The 19,739-nt window shown below is 54.5% G+C and overlaps 1 protein-coding gene across 1 annotated transcript in view; it reads left to right on the top strand.

The window, feature by feature from the left end:
- LOC139261941 (tyrosine-protein kinase ITK/TSK-like) overlaps window positions 1-19,739 on the top strand; it is a 98,766-nt gene that overhangs the window by 34,979 nt on the left and 44,048 nt on the right. The window contains exons 3-8 of the mRNA XM_070877109.1: window positions 26-107; window positions 3,490-3,618; window positions 7,178-7,215; window positions 7,302-7,483; window positions 12,807-12,872; window positions 13,981-14,035. Coding sequence (XP_070733210.1) covers window positions 26-107; window positions 3,490-3,618; window positions 7,178-7,215; window positions 7,302-7,483; window positions 12,807-12,872; window positions 13,981-14,035 — 552 coding nt within the window. The remainder of the gene's footprint in view (window positions 1-25; window positions 108-3,489; window positions 3,619-7,177; window positions 7,216-7,301; window positions 7,484-12,806; window positions 12,873-13,980; window positions 14,036-19,739) is intronic.

Raw genomic sequence — 19,739 nt, 5'->3', positions numbered from 1 at the left:
TTTTAAATTCCCGTTTCTCTCCCAGGTTGTTCACGAGAATTATATTTTGTATGTCTTCGCACCATGTAAAGAGAGTCGACAAAAATGGGTGAGCGCCCTAAAAGAAGGTGAGGAGAGCGGATAATCAGAGCAAATAGCGAGCGGGATTCGTTACCCTGGAAATGGACTGAACTGATCATACAATCTTAGCATAATAGAATCATACTCACTGAAGGAGGCCATTCGGAGCATCGTGCCCATGACAGCTCTTTGAAGGAGCTGTCCAATTAGTCTTACTGCTTGGTGGGTCGGTGGGATTCAGGGATTTGAGGAGAAGGTGGGTAGGTGGGGTTGGGGGATATGGGGAGAAGGTGGGTAGGTGGGGTTGGGGGATATGGGGAGAAGGTGGCTAGGTGGGGTTGGGGGATATGGGGAGAAGGTGGGTAGGTGGGGTTGGGGGATATGGGGAGAAGGTGGGTAGGTGGGGTTGGGAGATATGGGGAGAAGGTGGGTAGGTGGGGTTGGGGGATATGGGGAGAAGGTGGGTAGGTGGGTTAGAATCATAGAATCACAGAACGGTTACAGCACAGAAGGAGGCCATTCGGCCCGTCGAGCCTGTGCCGGCTCGCTGCAAGAGCCCTTCAGCCAGTCCCCCTCCCCCGCCCTTTCCCGGAGCCCTGCAATTTTTTTTCCTTCAGGAACTTATCCAATTCCCTTTTGAAAGCCGTGATTGCGTCTGCCTCCACCACCCTCTCAGGCAGCGCATTCCAGATCCTCACCACTCGCTGCGTAAAAACGTTTCTCCTCGTGTGGCCTTTGGTTCTTCTGCCAATGGCCTTAAATCTGTGTCCCTCTGGTTCCCGACCCTTCCACCAATGGGAACAGTTTCTCTCTCTATCTACTCTGTCTAGACCCCTCATGATTTTGAACATCTCGATCAAATCTCCTCTCAACCTTCTCTGCTCCAAGGAGAACAACCCCAGCTTCTCCAGTCTATCCCTGTCACTGAAGTCCCTCATCCCTGGAACCATTCTCGTAAATCTCTGCTGCACCCTCTCTAAGGCCTTCACATCCTTCCTAAAGTGCGGGGCCCAGAATTGGACACAATACTCCAGTTGAGACCGAACCAGTGTTTTATACAGGTTCATCATAACTTCCTTGCTTTTGTACTCTATGTCTCTATTTATGAAGCCCAAGATCCCGTAATCTTTTTTTAACCACTTTCTCACCCTGCCCTGCCACCTTCAGTGATTTGTGCCCATATACCCCAGGTCTCTCTGTTCATGCTCCCCCTTTAGGATTGTACCCTTTAGTTTATATTGTCTCTCCTCGTTCTTACGCCCAAAATGTATCACTTCGCACTTTTCTGGGTTAAATTCCACCTGCCCCGGGCCCGCCCGTTCCACCAGCCTGTCTATGTCCTCCTGAAGTCTATCACTCCCCTCCTCACTGTTCACTACACTTCCAAGTCTTGTGTCATCTGCAGATTTTGAAATTGTGCCCTGTACACCCACATCCAAGTCATTAATATATATCACGGAAAGCAGTGGTCCCAGTACTGACCCCGGGGGAACACCACTGTATACCTTCCTCCAGTCCGAGAAACAACCGTTCACCATGACTCTGTGTTTCCTGTCACTGAGCCAATCCCGTATCCAGGCTGCCACTGGCCCTTTTATTCCACGGGCTTCAACTTTGCTGGGATATTGTGAGAGAGTGGGTAGGTGGGATTAAGGGATATGGATAAGGGATGTTGGTCTTGAAAAAGAGACAGACCAGTTAAGTCTAATGTTCTTTCCTGATATTTGAAATAAGGGTGAAATTAATTACTCTGTTTATTGCCATTACTTACTGGAGGAGTCCAGAACAAGGGGAAATCCCTTTAATTTGGAGCGAGACTGTTTAGGAGTGAAATCAGGAAACACTTCTCACACAAAGGGCAGTGGGAATCTGGAACTCTCTCCCCCAAAAAGCTGTGTAGGTGCTGGAGGTTAATTGGAGCTTTCAAGGCTGCGATCGATAGATTTTTGTTGGGTAAAGCGATCAAGGGATACGGAGCAAAGGTGGGTGAAGGGGGCTGAGGTGCAGATCAGCGCTGATCTCATTGAATGGCGGAACAGGCTCGAGGGGCTGAATGGCTTCCTCCTGTTCCTATGTAACAGGCTCGAGGGGCTGAATGGCCTCCTCCTGTTCCTGTGTAACAGGCTCGAGGGGCTGAATGGCCTCCTCCTGTTCCTGTGTAACAGGCTCGAGGGGCTGAATGGCCTCCTCCTGTTCCTGTGCAACAGGCTCGAGGGGCTGAATGGCCTCCTCCTGTTCCTGTGTAACAGGCTCGAGGGGCTGAATGGCCTCCTCCTGTTCCTGTGTAACAGGCTCGAGGGGCTGAATGGCCTCCTCCTGTTCCTGTGTAACAGGCTCGAGGGGCTGAATGGCCTCCTGTTCCTGTATAACAGGCTCGAGGGGCTGAATGGCCTCCTCCTGTTCCTGTGTAACAGGCTCGAGGGGCTGAATGGGCCTCCTGTTCTTGTGTAACAGGCTCGAGGGGCTGAATGGCCTCCTCCTGTTCCTGTGTAACAGGCTCGAGGGACTGAATGGCCTCCTCCTGTTCCTGTGTAACAGGCTCGAGGGGCTGAATGGCCTCCTCCTGTTCCTGTGTAACAGGCTCGAGGGGCTGAATGGGCCTCCTCCTGTTCCTGTGTAATAGGCTCGAGGGGCTGAATGGCCTCCTCCTGTTCCTGTGTAACAGGCTCGAGGGGCTGAATGGCCTCCTCCTGTTCCTGTGTAACAGGCTCGAGGGGCTGAATGGCCTCCTCCTGTTCCTGTGTAACAGGCTCGAGGGGCTGAATGACCTCCTCCTGTTCCTGTGTAACAGACTCGAGGGGCTGAATGGTCTTCTCTTGTTCCTGTGTAACATGCTCGAGGGGCTGAATGGCCTCCTCCTGTTCCTGTGTAACAGGCTCGAGGGGCTGAATGGCCTCCTCCTGTTCCTGTGTAACATGCTCGAGGGGCTGAATGGCCTCCTCCTGTTCCTGTGTAACAGGCTCGAGGGGCTGAATGGCCTCCTCCTGTTCCTGTGCAACAGGCTCAAGGGGCTGAATGGCCTCCTCCTGTTCCTGTGTAACATGCTCGAGGGGCTGAATGGCCTCCTCCTGTTCCTGTGTAACAGGCTCGAGGGGCTGAATGGCCTCCTCCTGTTCCTGTGTAACATGCTCGAGGGGCTGAATGGCCTCCTCCTGTTCCTGTGTAACAGGCTCGAGGGGCTGAATGGCCTCCTCCTGTTCCTGTGTAACAGGCTCGAGGGGCTGAATGGCCTCCTCCTGTTCCTGTGTAACAGGCTCGAGGGGCTGAATGGCCTCCTCCTGTTCCTGTGTAACAGGCTCGAGGGGCTGAATGGCCTCTTCCTGTTTCTGTCTTTCACCAATAGAGATATGCACTCTGAATTCTAAGCTATAATTACGTTGATTTTATATTGTTGATGTCACTTTCTGTCCTGTGGGATTTACCTTTCAGAAACTAAGAACAACAACATTCTGATCCCCAAATACCATCCGAACTTCTGGACTGAGGGCCATTGGAGGTGCTGTGCACAGCAGGATAAGTTGGCAATGGGCTGCCTGCTATATGACCCTAACAGGGACTGTACGTTGTGTCGTCTTACCACCGTTGTACACCACACTCTAATGTTTCACAAAAAGAAAATATTTCCTTCATTCACAGCAGGTTTAGCCCCTCCGCTACCCCCACCCCTCACTATCTCAGTGCAACAATGCACCAGCGTCACTCCGTGTTCAGTGCACAGTTGGCCAATCAAAGCCCAACTCTTATATGGGTGTGCGGTAACTGGCCTCAGCTCAGAGGGATTGCCAACTTCTCGCTGTTAGAGCTCAGAACTGGGTGAGCAAAGTGTGGGGAATGTGTCCATGGGCTGTGGGAGGGGATTCAGTGGGTGGGTAGGGTCCGTGATAGGAGAGAGTGTCCATGGGCTGTGGGAGGGGATTCAGTGGGTGGGTAGGGTCCGTGATAGGAGAGAGTGTCCATGGGCTGTGGGAGGGGATTCAGTGGGTAGGTAGGGTCCGTGATAGGAGAGAGTGTCCATGGGCTGTGGGAGAGCATTCAGTGGGTGGGTAGGGTCCGTGATAGGGGAGAGTGTCAATGGGCTGTGGGAGGGGATTCAGTGGGTGGGTAGGGTCTGTGATAGGAGAGAGTGTCCATGGGCTGTGGGAGGGGATTCAGTGGGTGGGTAGGGTCCGTGATTGGGGAGAGTGTCCATGGGCTGTGGGAGGGGATTCAGTGGGTGGGTAGGGTCCGTGATAGGAGAGAGTGTCCATGGGCTGTGGGAGGGGATTCAGTGGGTAGGGTCTGTGATAGGAGAGAGTGTCCATGGGCTGTGGGAGGGGATTCAGTGGGTGGGTAGGGTCAGTGATAGGGGATAGTGTCCATGGGCTGTGGGAGGGGATTCAATGGGTGGGTAGGGTCAGTGATAGGGGATAGTGTCCATGGGCTGTGGGAGGGGATTCAGTGGGTGGGTAGGGTCCATGATAGGAGAGAGTGTCCATGGGCTGTGGGAGGGGATTCAGTGGGTAGGGTCTGTGATAGGAGAGAGTGTCCATGGGCTGTGGGAGGGGATTCAGTGGGTGGGTAGGGTCAGTGATAGGGGATAGTGTCCATGGGCTGTGGGAGGGGATTCATGGGTTGGTAGGGTCCGTGATAGGGGAGAGTGTCCATGGGCTGTGGGAGGGGATTCATGGGTTGGTAGGGTCCATGATAGGGGAGAGTGTCCATGGGCTGTGGGAGGGGATTCAGTGGGTAGGGTCTGTGATAGGAGAGAGTGTCCATGGGCTGTGGGAGGGGATTCAGTGGGTGGGTAGGGTCCGTGATAGGAGAGAGTGTCCATGGGCTGTGGGAGGGGATTCAGTGGGTGGGTAGGGTCTGTGATAGGAGAGAGTGTCCATGGGCTGTGGGAGGGGATTCAGTGGGTGGGTAGGGTCCGTGATAGGAGAGAGTGTCCATGGGCTGTGGGAGGGGATTCAGTGGGTGGGTAGGGTCCGTGATAGGAGAGAGTGTCCATGGGCTGTGGGAGGGGATTCAGTGGGTGGGTAGGGTCTGTGATAGGAGAGAGTGTCCATGGGCTGTGGGAGGGGATTCAGTGGGTGGGTAGGGTCCGTGATAGGAGAGAGTGTCCATGGGCTGTGGGAGGGGATTCAGTGGGTGGGTAGGGTCCGTGATAGGAGAGAGTGTCCATGGGCTGTGGGAGGGGATTCAGTGGGTGGGTAGGGTCCGTGATAGGAGAGAGTGTCCATGGGCTGTGGGAGGGGATTCAGTGGGTGGGTAGGGTCCGTGATAGGAGAGAGTGTCCATGGGCTGTGGGAGGGGATTCAGTGGGTGGGTAGGGTCCGTGATAGGAGAGAATGTCCATGGGCTGTGGGAGGGGATTCAGTGGGTGGGTAGGGTCCGTGATTGGGGAGAGTGTCCATGGGCTGTGGGAGGGGATTCAGTGGGTGGGTAGGGTCCGTGATAGGAGAGAATGTCCATGGGCTGTGGGAGGGGATTCAGTGGGTGGGTAGGGTCCGTGATAGGAGAGAGTGTCCATGGGCTGTGGGAGGGGATTCAGTGGGTGGGTAGGGTCCGTGATAGGAGAGAGTGTCCATGGGCTGTGGGAGGGGATTCAGTGGGTGGGTAGGGTCCGTGATAGGAGAGAGTGTCCATGGGCTGTGGGAGGGGATTCAGTGGGTGGGTAGGATCCATGATAGGAGAGAGTGTCCATGAGCTGTGGGAGGGGATTCAGTGGGTGTGTAGGATCCATGATAGGAGAGAGTGTCCATGGGCTGTGGGAGAGCATTCAGTGGGTGGGTAGGGTCCGTGATAGGAGAGAGTGTCCATGGGCTGTGGGAGGGGATTCAGTGGGTGGGTAGGGTCCGTGATAGGAGAGAGTGTCCATGGGCTGTGGGAGGGGATTCAGTGGGTAGGGTTTGTGATAGGAGAGAGTGTCCATGGGCTGTGGGAGGGGATTCAGTGGGTAGGGTTTGTGATAGGGGAGAGTGTCCATGGGCTGTGGGAGGGGATTCAGTGGGTGGGTAGGGTCCATGATAGGAGAGAGTGTCCATGAGCTGTGGGAGGGGATTCAGTGGGTGTGTAGGGTCCATGATAGGGGAGAGTGTCCATGGGCTGTGGGAGGGGATTCAGTGGGTGGGTAGGGTCCGTGATAGGAGAGAGTGTCCATGGGCTGTGGGAGGGGATTCAGTGGGTAGGGTTTGTGATAGGGGAGAGTGTCCATGGGCTGTGGGAGGGGATTCAGTGGGTGGGTAGGGCCCTGGAACATGGTGGCCGCCCCGACCTGTGTGTGAACACCACCGCAGGTCGGGGCTATAAATAGAGCTGGAGCGCGGGGCCCTGGAACATTGCAGGCGAAGGTGCGGCGAATGAGGGTACGGGGCCCAGAAGAGGCGAGGGCCCAGGGGCAGCACGGACCAGCTCACACTGCGATATGTGAGCGCACTGGGTCCGTGCAGCAGAGCTGGTCTCCAGTCGTCCTGGTTAACCCTTGCCACTGGACCAAGACCTCGCTCTGTCAAGCCCCGTGTGGTGGCTGGTGTGCAACGGTCACCCCACGTTAAAACAATCCACCCACAGGCATCTTCCACCCCTGGTGTTCAGGACTGGAACACCGGGTCCTTCATTGAAACATCTGTCAACTCTCATGGAAGCAAGTCATCCTCGTTCAAGGGACTGCCTCTGATGATGAGAGTCCATGTTAGGGGGCAGTGTCCATGGGCTGTGGGAGATTCAGTGGATAGGCTAGAAAGTCCATACAACGTGTTTCCTCTTACTTGTGTCATGCCCTGCACAGGGACATCGATGCATTACTGGGCCATGGATTAAAATTGAAAGGTCCTTTTACCGAGTGCAGATCCATGGATTGTAATGGACGAAGCTGTAATTCTAAGAACCAACGTTTTAGAATAATACCCTTCTCCAACGGGCAAAGCCACAAACATCCTGTGGTGGCAGAGGCTGGAGCAATGACCCTTACCCCCACGCCTCCTACAAAGTCCATTTGGTCAACCCAGTGTCCACCCAAGGTCGGACAATGACCCTGGCCGGGGTCAAGGGGCGCAGGTCAGAAGCGGGGCCGGGAGGTCAAAGGTGATGGCCCCAATATTGCGAGGATCTGACATTGTATTTCCTTTACCTTTTGCAGCCAAGAAGCCTCTTCCCCCCACTCCGGATCTGAACAGGGTGAGTCCACTGACATTTTCAGCTCTGACAAGTTTATTTTGGGCCCCTCCCGATCTGTTTTTTGTGATTTTACTTTTCCGATCCAGTGGAAGCCTCTGCCGCCGGAACCGGTGGAGTCGGAGCCTGAGGCCGAGGACGAGCCTGTGGTGGTGGCTCTGTACGACTTCCATGGGCAGAACCCACAGGACCTGTCGCTGGTGAAGAACGAGGAGTATGAAATCATCGAGAAGATCGACGTCAACTGGTGGCATGCACGCGATAAAAACGGGTACGGTTAATCTCTCTGTAACAACACCCAGTGTCCGGCACAGACACAGCCCATTGGGCCCACCGCTCCGTGCCGGGGTTTATGCTCCACACCAGCCCCCTCCCACCCCTCTCCATCACCCCCCCCATCACCATATCCTTCGATTCCTTTCTCCCTCATGTGTTTATCCAGCCTCCCCTTAAATACATCGATACTATTCGCCTCAACCCTTCCCTGTGGCAGCGAGTTCCACATTCTCACCGCTCTCTGGGTAAAGAAGTTTCTCCTGAATTCCCCATTGGGTTTATTACTGACTGTCTGATATTGATGGCCCCCAGTTCTGGTCTCCCCCACAAGTGGAAACATCTTCTCTATGTCTACCCTATCGAACCCCACCATAATCTGAAAGACCTCTATTGGTGGGATTCGAAACCACCTCCTTGGAGCAGAGAACGTTAAGGGGAGATTGACCAGAATGGTCCCAGGGATAAGAACATAAGAACATAAGAATTAGGAACAGGAGTAGGCCATCTAGCCCCTCGAGCCTGCTCCGTCATTCAATAAGATCATGGCTGATCTGGCCGTGGACTCAGCTCCACTTACCCGCCCGCTCCCCATAACCCTTAATTCCCTTATTGCTTAAAAATCTATCTATCTTTGACTTGAAAACATTCAATGAGCTAGCCTCAACTGCTTCCTTGGGGGACTTCAGTTACGTGGATAGAGTGGAGAAGCTGGGGTTGTTCTCCTTGGAGCAGAGAAGGTTAAAGGGGAGATTTAATAGGGGGTTTAAAATTGTGAAGGGGTTTGACAGAGTAAATAAGGAGAAAGTGTTTCCAGGGGCAGGAGGGTCGGTAACCAGAGGGACACAGATTGACGGTGATCGGCAAAAGAACCAGGACCGGGAGATGGTTGGATGCAGGTTGCCCTTTGGCCTGTTGGAGCTGCGCTTTATTGGTTGAGTCGCGTTCTCCCACTGTCCCAGAGTGTTCATTCCGAATGGTCAAGCTGACCGTGATCACCACTCCTCTCTCCGTACAATGCTTCCGGTGTTTCCATGGGGCTGGCGCCCGGCGTTTTTAGCCGCGTCACACGCCATTTTCGCAGAGAGCCAGTAACCGAGGCAGTGAAACGCAGAGGGGCCTCCCGTTGCCGCGGGCAGGAGGCGGCTAACGGGCAGCAAAGGTCGACCGTCGTCGGTAAGAGACGTCCACGCCTCGACCTAAATTCAGTCGGCAGAGGTGCCAAGAGGTAACGGTGGGGCGGCCAACACCAGCCGCGTGGTGAGGTCATCCAGCGAGCAATGCCTCTTTGACACCTCTGTCGCAGCACTCGCTTTGTACGGTTGCCGTACCGACAGGTGACCGTACAGCCAGGGAAACGCTCTCGTTAAAGAGCGGATCGCGGGCAGAAATCGCCCAGCAAGGGAGGTAAGTTCTTCTCTCTTTATTTCTGCGTGTTTTCATTCGGTTTAAGAGTGAGGGAAGTTTGTGTGTGTGGAGCGGAGAAGCTTGAGTTCTGTTTTTCCTGTTTTTTCCCAGCATGGCGGCCTCCCGATGGGGAGATTCAGTCGGCCCCCTGAGCACACTCCCGAGGGGGAGTGGTGCAATGTCAGCTTTTAGTGCTGCTCGCTCCTCTCTGGGAGTTAAAACTGGATTTGGGACTTTGAGGCTGCGCCTCTGCCGCTAAAATCAGCACACGGGCGTGAGCACCGCCTCAAACACGGCCATAACCAACTTCGACCCCTGGCAAGCCTCAAAAAAACACGCACGCACTCTGCTCGACCTCTCACTGTTTTACCAACAACGCACACAAAGGGTAATGTATTTTCCAACAGGGTTTTATGTTGAAAAGTCCGAATTCCTTCAGTGTACACACACGTGCCGTGCAAACCTGAACAGTGCGGTCACACAGGGCCTCCAAACCTGAACAGTGCGGTCACACAGGGCCTCCAAACCTGAACAGTGCGGTCACACAGGGCCTCCAAACCTGAACAGTGCGGTCACACAGGGCCTCCAAACCTGAACAGTGCGGTCACACATCGGTGGAGGGTTGGAGGCCCTGGGAGGACAGACGCACCAACGTTAGTGTCCTCCACCAGGCCAACATCCCCAGCATCGAAGCACTGACCACACTCGACCAGCTCCGCTGGGCAGGGCCACATTGTCCGCATGCCCCGACACGAGACTCCCAAAGCAAGCGCTCTACTCGGAACTCCTACACGGCAAACGAGCCCCAGGTGGGCAGAGGAAACGTTACAGGGACACCCTCAAAGCCTCCCTGATAAAGTGCAACATCCCCACCGACACCTGGGAGTCCCTGGCCAAAGACCGCCCTAAGTGGAGGAAGTGCATCCGGGAGGGCGCTGAGCACCTCGAGTCTCATCGCCGAGAACATGCAGAAACCAAGCGCAGGCAGCGGAAGGAGCGTGCGGCAAACCAGTCCCACCCTCCCCTTCCCTCAACCACTGTCTGTCCCACCTGTGACAGGGTCTGTGGCTCTCGTATTGGACTGTTCAGCCACCTAAGAACTCACTTTTAGAGTGGAAGCAAGTCTTCCTTGATTCCGAGGGACTGTCTATGATGAGTGTGATGGCGGACTCTGTTACTCATTGCTCATTGTCTGATTTAACATTAATGTTTCCTTCGTTACAACAATGACTACGCTTCAAGTAAAAAGTACTTCATTGGCTGTAAAGCCCGTTGGGACGTCCAGTGGTCGTGAAAGGCGCTATATAAATGCCAGTCTTTCTTTTGATATGCTCATTTTTTTAATTAGTTTCTTTATCAATGACAGCAAAGTTTACTCAGGAAGTGCTTGAGTCTGGCGGAGGATTGTATTCCAGAACAAGTGCTGGCTGCTTGTGCCCACTCTGAGGAGGCTGGTAATTTATTGGAATATCTAATGGAAAGTAATCAATTAATGAAGTGCAATTAGCCTCACTTGGATCCTCAATTAGCCAGATGTATTGGACCAGACAGTGTCTATAGGACCCACACTGGGGACTTGGTCTGGAGGGTGTTGCACGGGGCAATAAGCTTTTAAGTCGGTTCATGGGCTCCCAGGCCGCCTGCAATTCCTGCGGTCTGGAGGAGTCCGTGTTCCACGTGTTTATCGGGTGTGCGAGGTTGCAGCCCCTATTCCATTATTTGAAGGGGCTGCTCCTCAAATTCTGGTTGCACTTCAGTCCCACGCTCCTGATCTTTGGGCACCCTGTGCGGAGGGGAACGGGTAGGTCCGAGGGCCTCCTCGTAGGACTGCTCCTGGGCATGGCCAAGGGGGCCATCAGCCGGTCCAGGCAGCGGGCGGTCGAGGGGATCGTTCAGCCCGACTGCCTGCCTCTCTTCCGCGGTTACATCCGAGCCAGGGTGTCCCTGGAGATGGAGCACGCGGTGTCCACCGGTACGCTCGCGGCCTTCCGCGAGAGGTGGGCGCCGGAGGGACTGGAGTGCATCATCACCCCCGGCAACCAAATTCTAATTCGACTTATTAAGGTTCCTTGAAACATTTTTGTTAATTTACAGGTTTATTGGTTGACATAATTGGCAATTGCCGGTTTCTGAAAGAGTAAGACCCACACTGGGGTGTCCATCAGAGAGTCCATTCTAAAAGCTGAATTAGGATGATTGTAACATGCCCACCTCCCCCCCCCCCCCGCCCGCCCGATCCTCGCACCCCATCCCCCCCCGCCCTGCCCCCACCCCCCCCACCGTCCTGCCTCCCCGCCCCCTCCCCCTCCCCTTCCCCTGCCCCCCCCCCCCACATCCCTTAACGTACCGTTTAATGTGGGGAGGATCTCCGGATTCCACCCACCACTGATAATCTACAAGGGAAGGTTTCCCCTCGGATTTCCTTGTCTCATTTCAGCCTCTCCCTGACGATCAAATCTTTCTCGTCTCCCTCTGCTTTATAGAGACGGCCCTGGTCACTTCTCCAGGGACTGTCCCAGCGCGGTGGCTACAGGAGGGAGAGGGTCTCAAATCGGGGAGGGAGGGGTGAGGAGGGGAGATGGAGAGAGGGCCAGCAGAGTAGAGAGGGGTGAGGGATAGAAATGGGGGAAAGAATAGGGGAGGGGAGAGAGAGGGGGAGGAGGGGGGGAGGAGGGAGGAGGAGAGGGGGAGGAGAGAAAGAGACAGCAGAGAGGGAGGAAGGGGAGAGAGGGGGAGGGGAGTGGATGGAGAGGAAGGGGGAGGGAGAAAGGAGGGAGGGAGGGAAGAAGAGTGGGAAAGGGTAGGAGCGATGGTGGGGGAGGGAATGAGAGAGGGTGGGGGAGGGAGAGAGGGATGGTGGGTAGGGAGGGAGAGAGAGTGGGAGGGAGGGAAGGATGGTGGGTGGGGAGGGAGAGAGAGTGGGAGGGAGGGAAGGATGGTGGGTGGGGAGGGAGAGAGAGTGGGAGGGAGGGAGGGATGGTGGGTGGGGAGGGATGGTGGGTGGGGAGGGAGAGAGAGTGGGAGGGAGGGATGGTGGGTGGGGAGGGAGAGAGAGTGGGAGGGAGGGAGGGATGGTGGGTGGGGAGGGAGAGAGAGTGGGAGGGAGGGAGTGATGGAGAGTGGGGAGGGAGAGAGAGTGGGATGGAGGGAGGGATGCTGGGTAGGCAGGGAGAGAGAGTGGGAGGGAGGGAGGGATGGTGGGTGGGGAGGGAGAGAGAGTGGGAGGGATGGTGGGTGGGCAGGGAGAGAGAGTGGGAGGGAGGGAGGGAGGGATGGTGGGTGGGGAGGGAGAGAGAGTGGGAGGGAGGGAGGGATGGTGGGTGGGGAGGGAGAGAGAGTGGGAGGGAGGGAGGGATGGTGGGTGGGGAGGGAGAGAGAGTGGGAGGGAGGGAGTGATGGAGGGTGGGGAGGGAGAGAGAGTGGGAGGGAGGGAGGGATGGTGGGTAGGCAGGGAGAGAGAGTGGGAGGGAGAGAGGGATGGTGGGTGGGGAGGGAGAGAGAGTGGGAGGGAGAGAGGGATGGTGGGTGGGGAGGGAGAGAGAGTGGGAGGGAGGGAGTGATGGAGGGTGGGGAGGGAGAGAGAGTGGGAGGGAGGGAGGGATGGTGGGTAGGCAGGGAGAGAGAGTGGGAGGGAGAGAGGGATGGTGGGTGGGGAGGGAGAGAGAGTGGGAGGGAGGGAGGGATGGTGGGTGGGGAGGGAGAGAGAGTGGGAGGGAGAGAGGGATGGTGGGTGGGGAGGGAGAGAGAGTGGGAGGGAGGGAGAGATGGTGGGTGGGGAGGGAGAGAGAGTGGGAGGGAGAGAGGGATGGTGGGTGGGGAGGGAGAGAGAGTGGGAGGGAGAGAGAGAGAGTGGGAGGGATGGTGGGTAGGGAGGGAGGAATGCCTATTTCTGTGACTGTAATCTCTTGTTTCAGGCGGACAGGGTACATTCCCAGCAGCTACGTGGTGGAAAAGAGCCCCGAGAATCTCCAGGCCTACGAGTAAGGATTGACGATTTGTTGTTTATTGCACGTGGGGTTTCTGTACACCCACGGGACGCGGGTCGGACACCAGCACATTCCCGGGATGTTCGGCCTGGGGGGGTGGGCGGGGGTGGGGGGTGAGGGGTGAGGGGTGAGGGGTGGGGTGGGGGGGGGTGGGGTGGGGGGGGGGGGTGAGGGGTGGGGTGGTGGGATAGGAGGTGGGGGCAGGGGTTGACAGGTCCCCCGCTCCCCCGCTCAGGCTTGGGGTTAAAGGCGCAGATCGCGCCCCAGTGACGACCCCCCTGCCCGAGCTGCAGTTTGATATTGCAGTCGGTCAGGTGGAGGGAGGAAAGGGGAGGGGGGAATGCACCCCTCCATTCCCCGCCTGGTTCCCGTTGGACGGGGCGAGTTAAAATCGAATCCGGGAGGGTGGGGGGGTCTGAAACAGTAACACTTGTAAAGGTTAATAGTTAAGGGAGTAGAGAGAGAGTGGTCCTGTGTGTGGGGTTTGAGAGAGTGAATAAGGGGCAGGAGGCTCGGCAACCAGAGGGACACAGATTGAAGGTGATTGGCCAAAGAACCCGAGGGGGAGATGAGGAGAATGTGTTTACGCAGCGAGTTGTTGTGATCGGGAACGCGCTGCCTGAAAGGGCGGTGGGAGCAGATTCAATAGTAACTTTCAAACCGGGAATTGGGTAAATACTTGGAATTCTCTGCCCCAGAGGGCTGTGGAGCCTCAGTCGTTGAGTATATTCAAGACACAGATCGTTAGATATTTGGACTCTGGGGGAATCGAGGGATATGGGGATCGGGCGGGAGAGTGGAGTTGAGGTAGAAGATCAGCCGTGATCTCATTGAATGGCGGAGCGGGCTCGAGGGGCCGAATGGCCGACTCCTGTGCGGTAAGAGTCTTTGATTCTATGACTGCCCCCAGCCAGCATAAATTTGATTTCCCACCAAGTGACGCCATGGGTGGGGAGTCACGAGGAATGCCCCTCGACTATGTGGAAAGGGCGGGGGGGGGGACTGGCTGAGGGGCACTTGCAGAGAGCCGGCACGGGCTGGACGGGACCAATGGCCTCCTCCTGCACTGTAACCGTTCCGTGATTCTGTCTCCCTCCTGCAGATGGTACAACAAGAGCATCGGCCGAAACAAAGCTGAGCAGCTGCTTGAGAAGGAGGTGAGTTGGATTCAGTTGCTTCTCCGCTGCGTCTCTTGTGGTCATAGTGCGAGGATGTGAAGGGGCTGCATCTGTGCCTCGAGCCGGAAGGGGCTGTGTCACTGAGAAGGTCCCGATTTAACCCTGCAACAGAGAGAAGGAGAATTTCCTCCATCACACTGCGTGGCGAAGATATTTATTCCACCTTTTGTTCATTCATTCCCGGGGGTGTGTGGGCGTCGCTCCAAGGCCGGCATTTATTGCCCCCGAGTTGCCCTGAGAAGGTGGGGGGTGGGGCGATCTGGAACCGCTGGGAGCGGGTTTGACACAAACCGAGGGTCTCGCTCGGACACTTCAGAGGGAGGTTAAGGGTCAAACCACGTTGGTGTGCGGCGGGAGTCACCTATAGGCCCAGCCCGGGTAAGGACGGCAGGTTTGCTTCCCGAAAGGGACATCAGTGACCCGGGTGGGGTTTTTACCGCAATCTGACAGCTTCACGGTCACAATACTGAGACCAGCTTTTCATTTACACATTTTAGTCTTTTTTTTTAAAACTGCTTTCAAATTCTCAAACTGCGGTGGTGGGATTTGAACTGATGATCGCCGGGATTATTAGTCCAGGGCTCTGTATTACTAATCCAGAAATAGGACCATCACACTACTGTACCTAGAGCAATGATACAGAATCTTTGCATCTTACAGCACAGGAGGAGGCCATTGGGCCCATCGAGCCTGTGCCGGCTCTGTGACAGAGCGATCCAATCAGTCCCACCTCCCCCCCCCGCTCTCTCCCCATAACCCTTCTTTCTCTCACAGTATTTAAGGCCCCAGAATATAAATGTTTGGAGTAATTTTGTGAGCTGTGCTCTCAGGGCTGTCTTGTTAGCGGTGAATGCAGATCACAAACTCGGGGCTGCAATCAGTGTTCCCGTTAATTTTATTTTGGGCCGCGCGGAAGTCGCAGAGAGCCGCGCGGAAGTTGCTGAGAGCCGCGCGGAAGTTGCAGAGAGCCGCGCGGAAGTCGCAGAGAGCCGCGCGGAAGTTGCAGAGAGCCGCGCGGAAGTTGCAGAGAGCCGCGCGGAAGTTGCAGAGAGCCGCGCGGAAGGTGCAGAGAGCCGCGCGGAAGTTGCTGAGAGCCGCGCGGAAGTTGCAGAGAGCCGCGCGGAAGTTGCAGAGAGCCGCGCGGAAGTTGCAGAGAGCCGCGCGGAAGTTGCAGAGAGCCGCGCAGAAGTCGCAGAGAGCCGCGCGGAAGTCGCTGAGAGCCGCGCAGAAGTTGCAGAGAGCCGCGCGGAAGTTGCAGAGAGCCGCGCGGAAGTTGCAGAGAGCCGCGCGGCCGCCCAACTTAAAAGGGAAGGTCGGCTGCCATGTTGTGGGCCCATCACCCCCTGCCTTGCTCGGTGTGAGCAAGGCTGTGTGAGGGTCGGAGACTGTGGTCAGGGAGCCCAGCGGACAGTAAGTCATTCAATTCAACTACAAACATCCCAATATGTTCGACCAGCAGTTCTGCTGAAGTCCGAGAGACGTATATTTAAACTTCCTTTGTCGCAGTCAGGTTTTGAAAAGTTATACCTCAACCTGCCTTCTTCAAGTTTAGCAGTTTGCCTGAAGCTGTGGGAAAAACTAAGATTAGCCAGAAAGCCCGTCAGTCTGCGAGCCTGTGACTGTGATCCTGTGTGACTGAGCTCGCGATTTCCCCGACCCCGACGGGTCCGGTGCAGCCGGGGTCGTGGGCGGGTCACGACCTTGCTCCCGGCTCCAGCCCGTTCTGTGAAATAATTTCCCCCTGATTGGGGCTTGTTAAGCCCCGCCCAGCGCGGTTGCCGGCCAATTGAAGGAAGCGGGTCCGATGACGTCGTTTGATGACGTCGTTCGCCGGCTTGTCATCAGCTGGTTTCCTTAAAGGGACCGTGCGCAAATTAATTGTGACAGTTGTGTTGTCAGTGTTTTGCAGCATTGAGGTGCTCAAACACTGACAAACATTGCACAGAGGTACTCTCCCATAACTCCCTCCATATACGCAGGGAGGTCCTTGTCCCTTCCAATGGGCGGAAGAGACCTCCCCAGGAGACCACCACAGCCTGGTTGCACGTTGCACAGGAGGGCACAAGCAGGGATGTGGTCAGGGGGGCCAGGCTGCAGTGGCACAAACCTTTCAATGATCTCAGTAGATCACAGAACGTTACTGCAAAGCCACACTCAACCTCATCCTGCTGTGCCTCTCATCACATCCCCATCGCTCTGCCTTCCCTACTCGATACATCTTTACTCACACCAACTGACCTTGCACCTCCCCCCATCCCTCTCTCTACATTATCACATCCCCATCTCACGAGCCGCCCCTCACACTCACCCTCATCCGAGTCCAATCATACCAACTAACAACACACAAGGGTAGGCACTTGGGTCTTTTAGCCAATGGTCAGGTAACGTTTCTGTTAATGTGCTGTCAAACATTAAAATCTTTATTTTCAACACTTTGCGTTCTTGGGCAGATTTGTGAGCAGCTTTGGAAGTGGCTAGGTGAGTTGCAGTGAATGGTGAGACATAATGTTACCTCCAGCAATGGTGAAGAGTGTGAAAGGAATGGGTTGGAGATTGCAGGGGTGCTTTATGGTGCTGGTGTTGGGTGGTGCCAACCTGGTGCATCATGTGGCAGTCAGGGTGGACAGCGTCAAGTGAAGTAAATGTGACCATGGTGAGGTCACCCTTGGCCTTCCGGGCAGCAATGTGGTCGGGTGCTGATGCCCTGTGTCATAGAGTCACAGAGTCATAACGGCACAGAAGGAGGCCATTTGGCCCATCAGGTCCATGCCGGCTCCCTTGAGCAATCCACTCAGTCCCATTCCCCCGCTCTATCCCCGGAGCCCTGCACGTTTATTTTCCCCAAGTGCCCATCCAATTTCCTTTCTAAATCATTGATCGTCTCCACTTCCACCAGCCTCAGTTCCAGGTCATTACCACTCGCTGCGTAAAAAGGTTCCTCCTCACATCCCCCCTGTATCTCCTGTCCAAAACCTTAAATCTGTGTCCCCTAGTCCGTGTACCATCAGCTAATGGGAACAGCCTTTCTCTGTCTACCTTATCCAAACCCGTCATAATCTTGTACACCTCTATCAAATCTCCCCTCAACCCCCTTTGCTCCAAGGAGAACAACCCCAGCTTCTCCAAACTAACCTTGCAGCTAAAATCCCTCATCGCTGGACCCATTCTGGTAAATCTCCTCTGCACCCTCTCAAGCACCTTCACACCCTTCCTAAAGTGTGGTGACCATATCTGGACGCAATACTCCAGTCGTGGCCTGTGCAGCATCAGTTGATTGCGGAGAAGGTTGTTGGTGCTGCTGGTGTGCCTAGTGCTGCTGGTGTTGGGCCTGATCGTGGTGGGACTGTGAGGACCAAAGTGAGCGAGCTTCAAGGGCACCCATGCTGAATTAATAGATGACAGAAGCGATCTGTCAGTGTGAAGAGCAGTTGTTCCAATGAGATGACACGGGACAGAGAATTCGTTCCAAACACTTGCGACCTGCATGAAGCTGAACTTGCCTTCCAAATGCGGCAAACAACAGCTTGTGATCTTGGAAAGTGAACAGCTGTGAAACGGGAGCTTTTATAGCACAATTGCAACCGTCAGATAAAGAGATGAATTAATGGTCACACAACAACAACAACAACTTGTATTTATATAGCACCTTTAACACAGTGAAGCGTCCCAAGGTACGTCACAGGTGGGTTATGAGAAAAACAATATGACACTGAGCCGCACAACTCCCGACATCCTTACCTGACGTAATCCCCTTGGACAACCAGGTAAAATGGTACGGTGAGCTCAAAATACCATTTACAGAGCTGTTAACAAGGGCATAGTGAACTGAATTGCCTCCCCCGCCATGGCCTGTCGGGTCTGGTCATCCCTGACAGACCCCCACATCTGGGAAAGTAGCATGGCGGCGGATTGATAGCGGGGTCCCGACCCACCGATCCCCACCCCACACCACCCCCCCCCTGAAACATTCCCCCCTGAGAGTCTGCGATTCTGAGAGTCTCTATATTAATAAGAACATAAGAAATAGGAGCAGGAGTCAGCCATTCAGCCCCTCGAGCCTGCTCCGCCATTCAATAAGATCATGGCTGATCTGATCTTGGCTTCAACTCCACTTCCCCGCCCGCTCCCCATATCCCTTAATCCCTTATCGTTCAAAAATCTGTCTATCTCCGCCTTAAATATATTCAATGACCCAGCCTCCACAGCTCTCTGGGGCAGAGAATTCCACAGATTTACAACCCTCTGAGAGAAGAAATTCCCCCTCATAGAAACATAGAAACATAGAAAATAGGTGCAAGAGTAGGCCATTCGGCCCTTCGAGTCTGCACCGTCATTCAATGAGTTCATGGCTGAACATGAAACTTCAGTACCCCCTTCCTGCTTTCTCGCCATACCCCTTGATCCCCCGAGTAGTAAGGACTTCATCTAACTCCCTTTTGAATATATTTAGTGAATTGGCCTCAACTACTTTCTGTGGTAGAGAATTCCACAGGTTCACCACTCTCTGGGTGAAGAAGTTTCTCCCCATCTCAGTCCTAAATGGCTTACCCCTTATCCTTAGACTGTGACCCCTGGTTCTGGACTTCCCCAACATTAGGAACATTCTTCCTGCATCTAACCTGTCTAAACCCATCAGAATTTTAAACGTTTATATGAGGTCCCCTCTCATTCTTCTGAACTCTAATGAATATAAGCCCAGTTGATCCAGTCTTTCTTGATAGGTCAGTCCCACCATCCCAGGAATCAGTCTGGTGAATCTTCGCTGCACTCCCTCAATAGCAAGAATGTCCTTCCTCAAGTTAGGAGACCAAAACTGTACACAATACTCCAGGTGTGGCCTCACCAAGGCCCTGTACAACTGTTGCAACACCTCCCTGTCCCTATACTCAAATCCCCTCGCTATGAAGGCCAACATGCCATTTGCTTTCTTAACCGCCTGCTGTACCTGCATGCCAACCTTCAATGACTGATGTACCATGACACCCAGGTCTCGTTGCACCTTCCCTTTTCCTAATCTGTCACCATTCAGATAATAGTCTGTCTCTCTGTTTTTACCACCAAAGTGGATAACCTCACATTTATCCACATTATACTTCAACTGCCATTCATTTGCCCACTCACCTAACCTATCCAAGTCACTCTGCAGCCTCATAGCATCCTCCTCGCAGCTCACACTGCCACCCAACTTAGTATCATCTGCAAATTTGGAGATACTACATTTAATCCCCTCGTCTAAATCATTAATGTACAATGTAAACATCTGGGGCCCCAGCACAGAACCTTGCGGTACCCCACTAGTCACTGCCTGCCATTCTGAAAAGTACCCATTTACTCCTACTCTTTGCTTCCTGTCTGACAACCAGTTCTCAATCCACGTCAGCACACTACCCCCAATCCCATGTGCTTTAACTTTGCACACAAATCTCTTGTGTGGGACCTTGTCGAAAGCCTTCTGAAATTCCAAATATACCACATCAACTGGTTCTCCTTTGTCCACTTTACTGGAAACATCCTCAAAAAATTCCAGAAGATTTGTCAAACATGATTTCCCTTTCACAAATCCATGCTGACTTGGACCTATCATGTCACCATTTTCCAAATGCGCTGCTATGACATCCTTAATAATTGATTCCATCATTTTACCCACTACTGAGGTCAGGCTGACCGGTCTATAATTCCCTGT

The sequence above is a fragment of the Pristiophorus japonicus genome, chromosome 4 (assembly GCF_044704955.1).
Source record: "Pristiophorus japonicus isolate sPriJap1 chromosome 4, sPriJap1.hap1, whole genome shotgun sequence".
Taxonomy (NCBI): domain Eukaryota; kingdom Metazoa; phylum Chordata; class Chondrichthyes; family Pristiophoridae; genus Pristiophorus; species Pristiophorus japonicus.
This window is presented reverse-complemented; position numbering and strand designations above follow the sequence as displayed.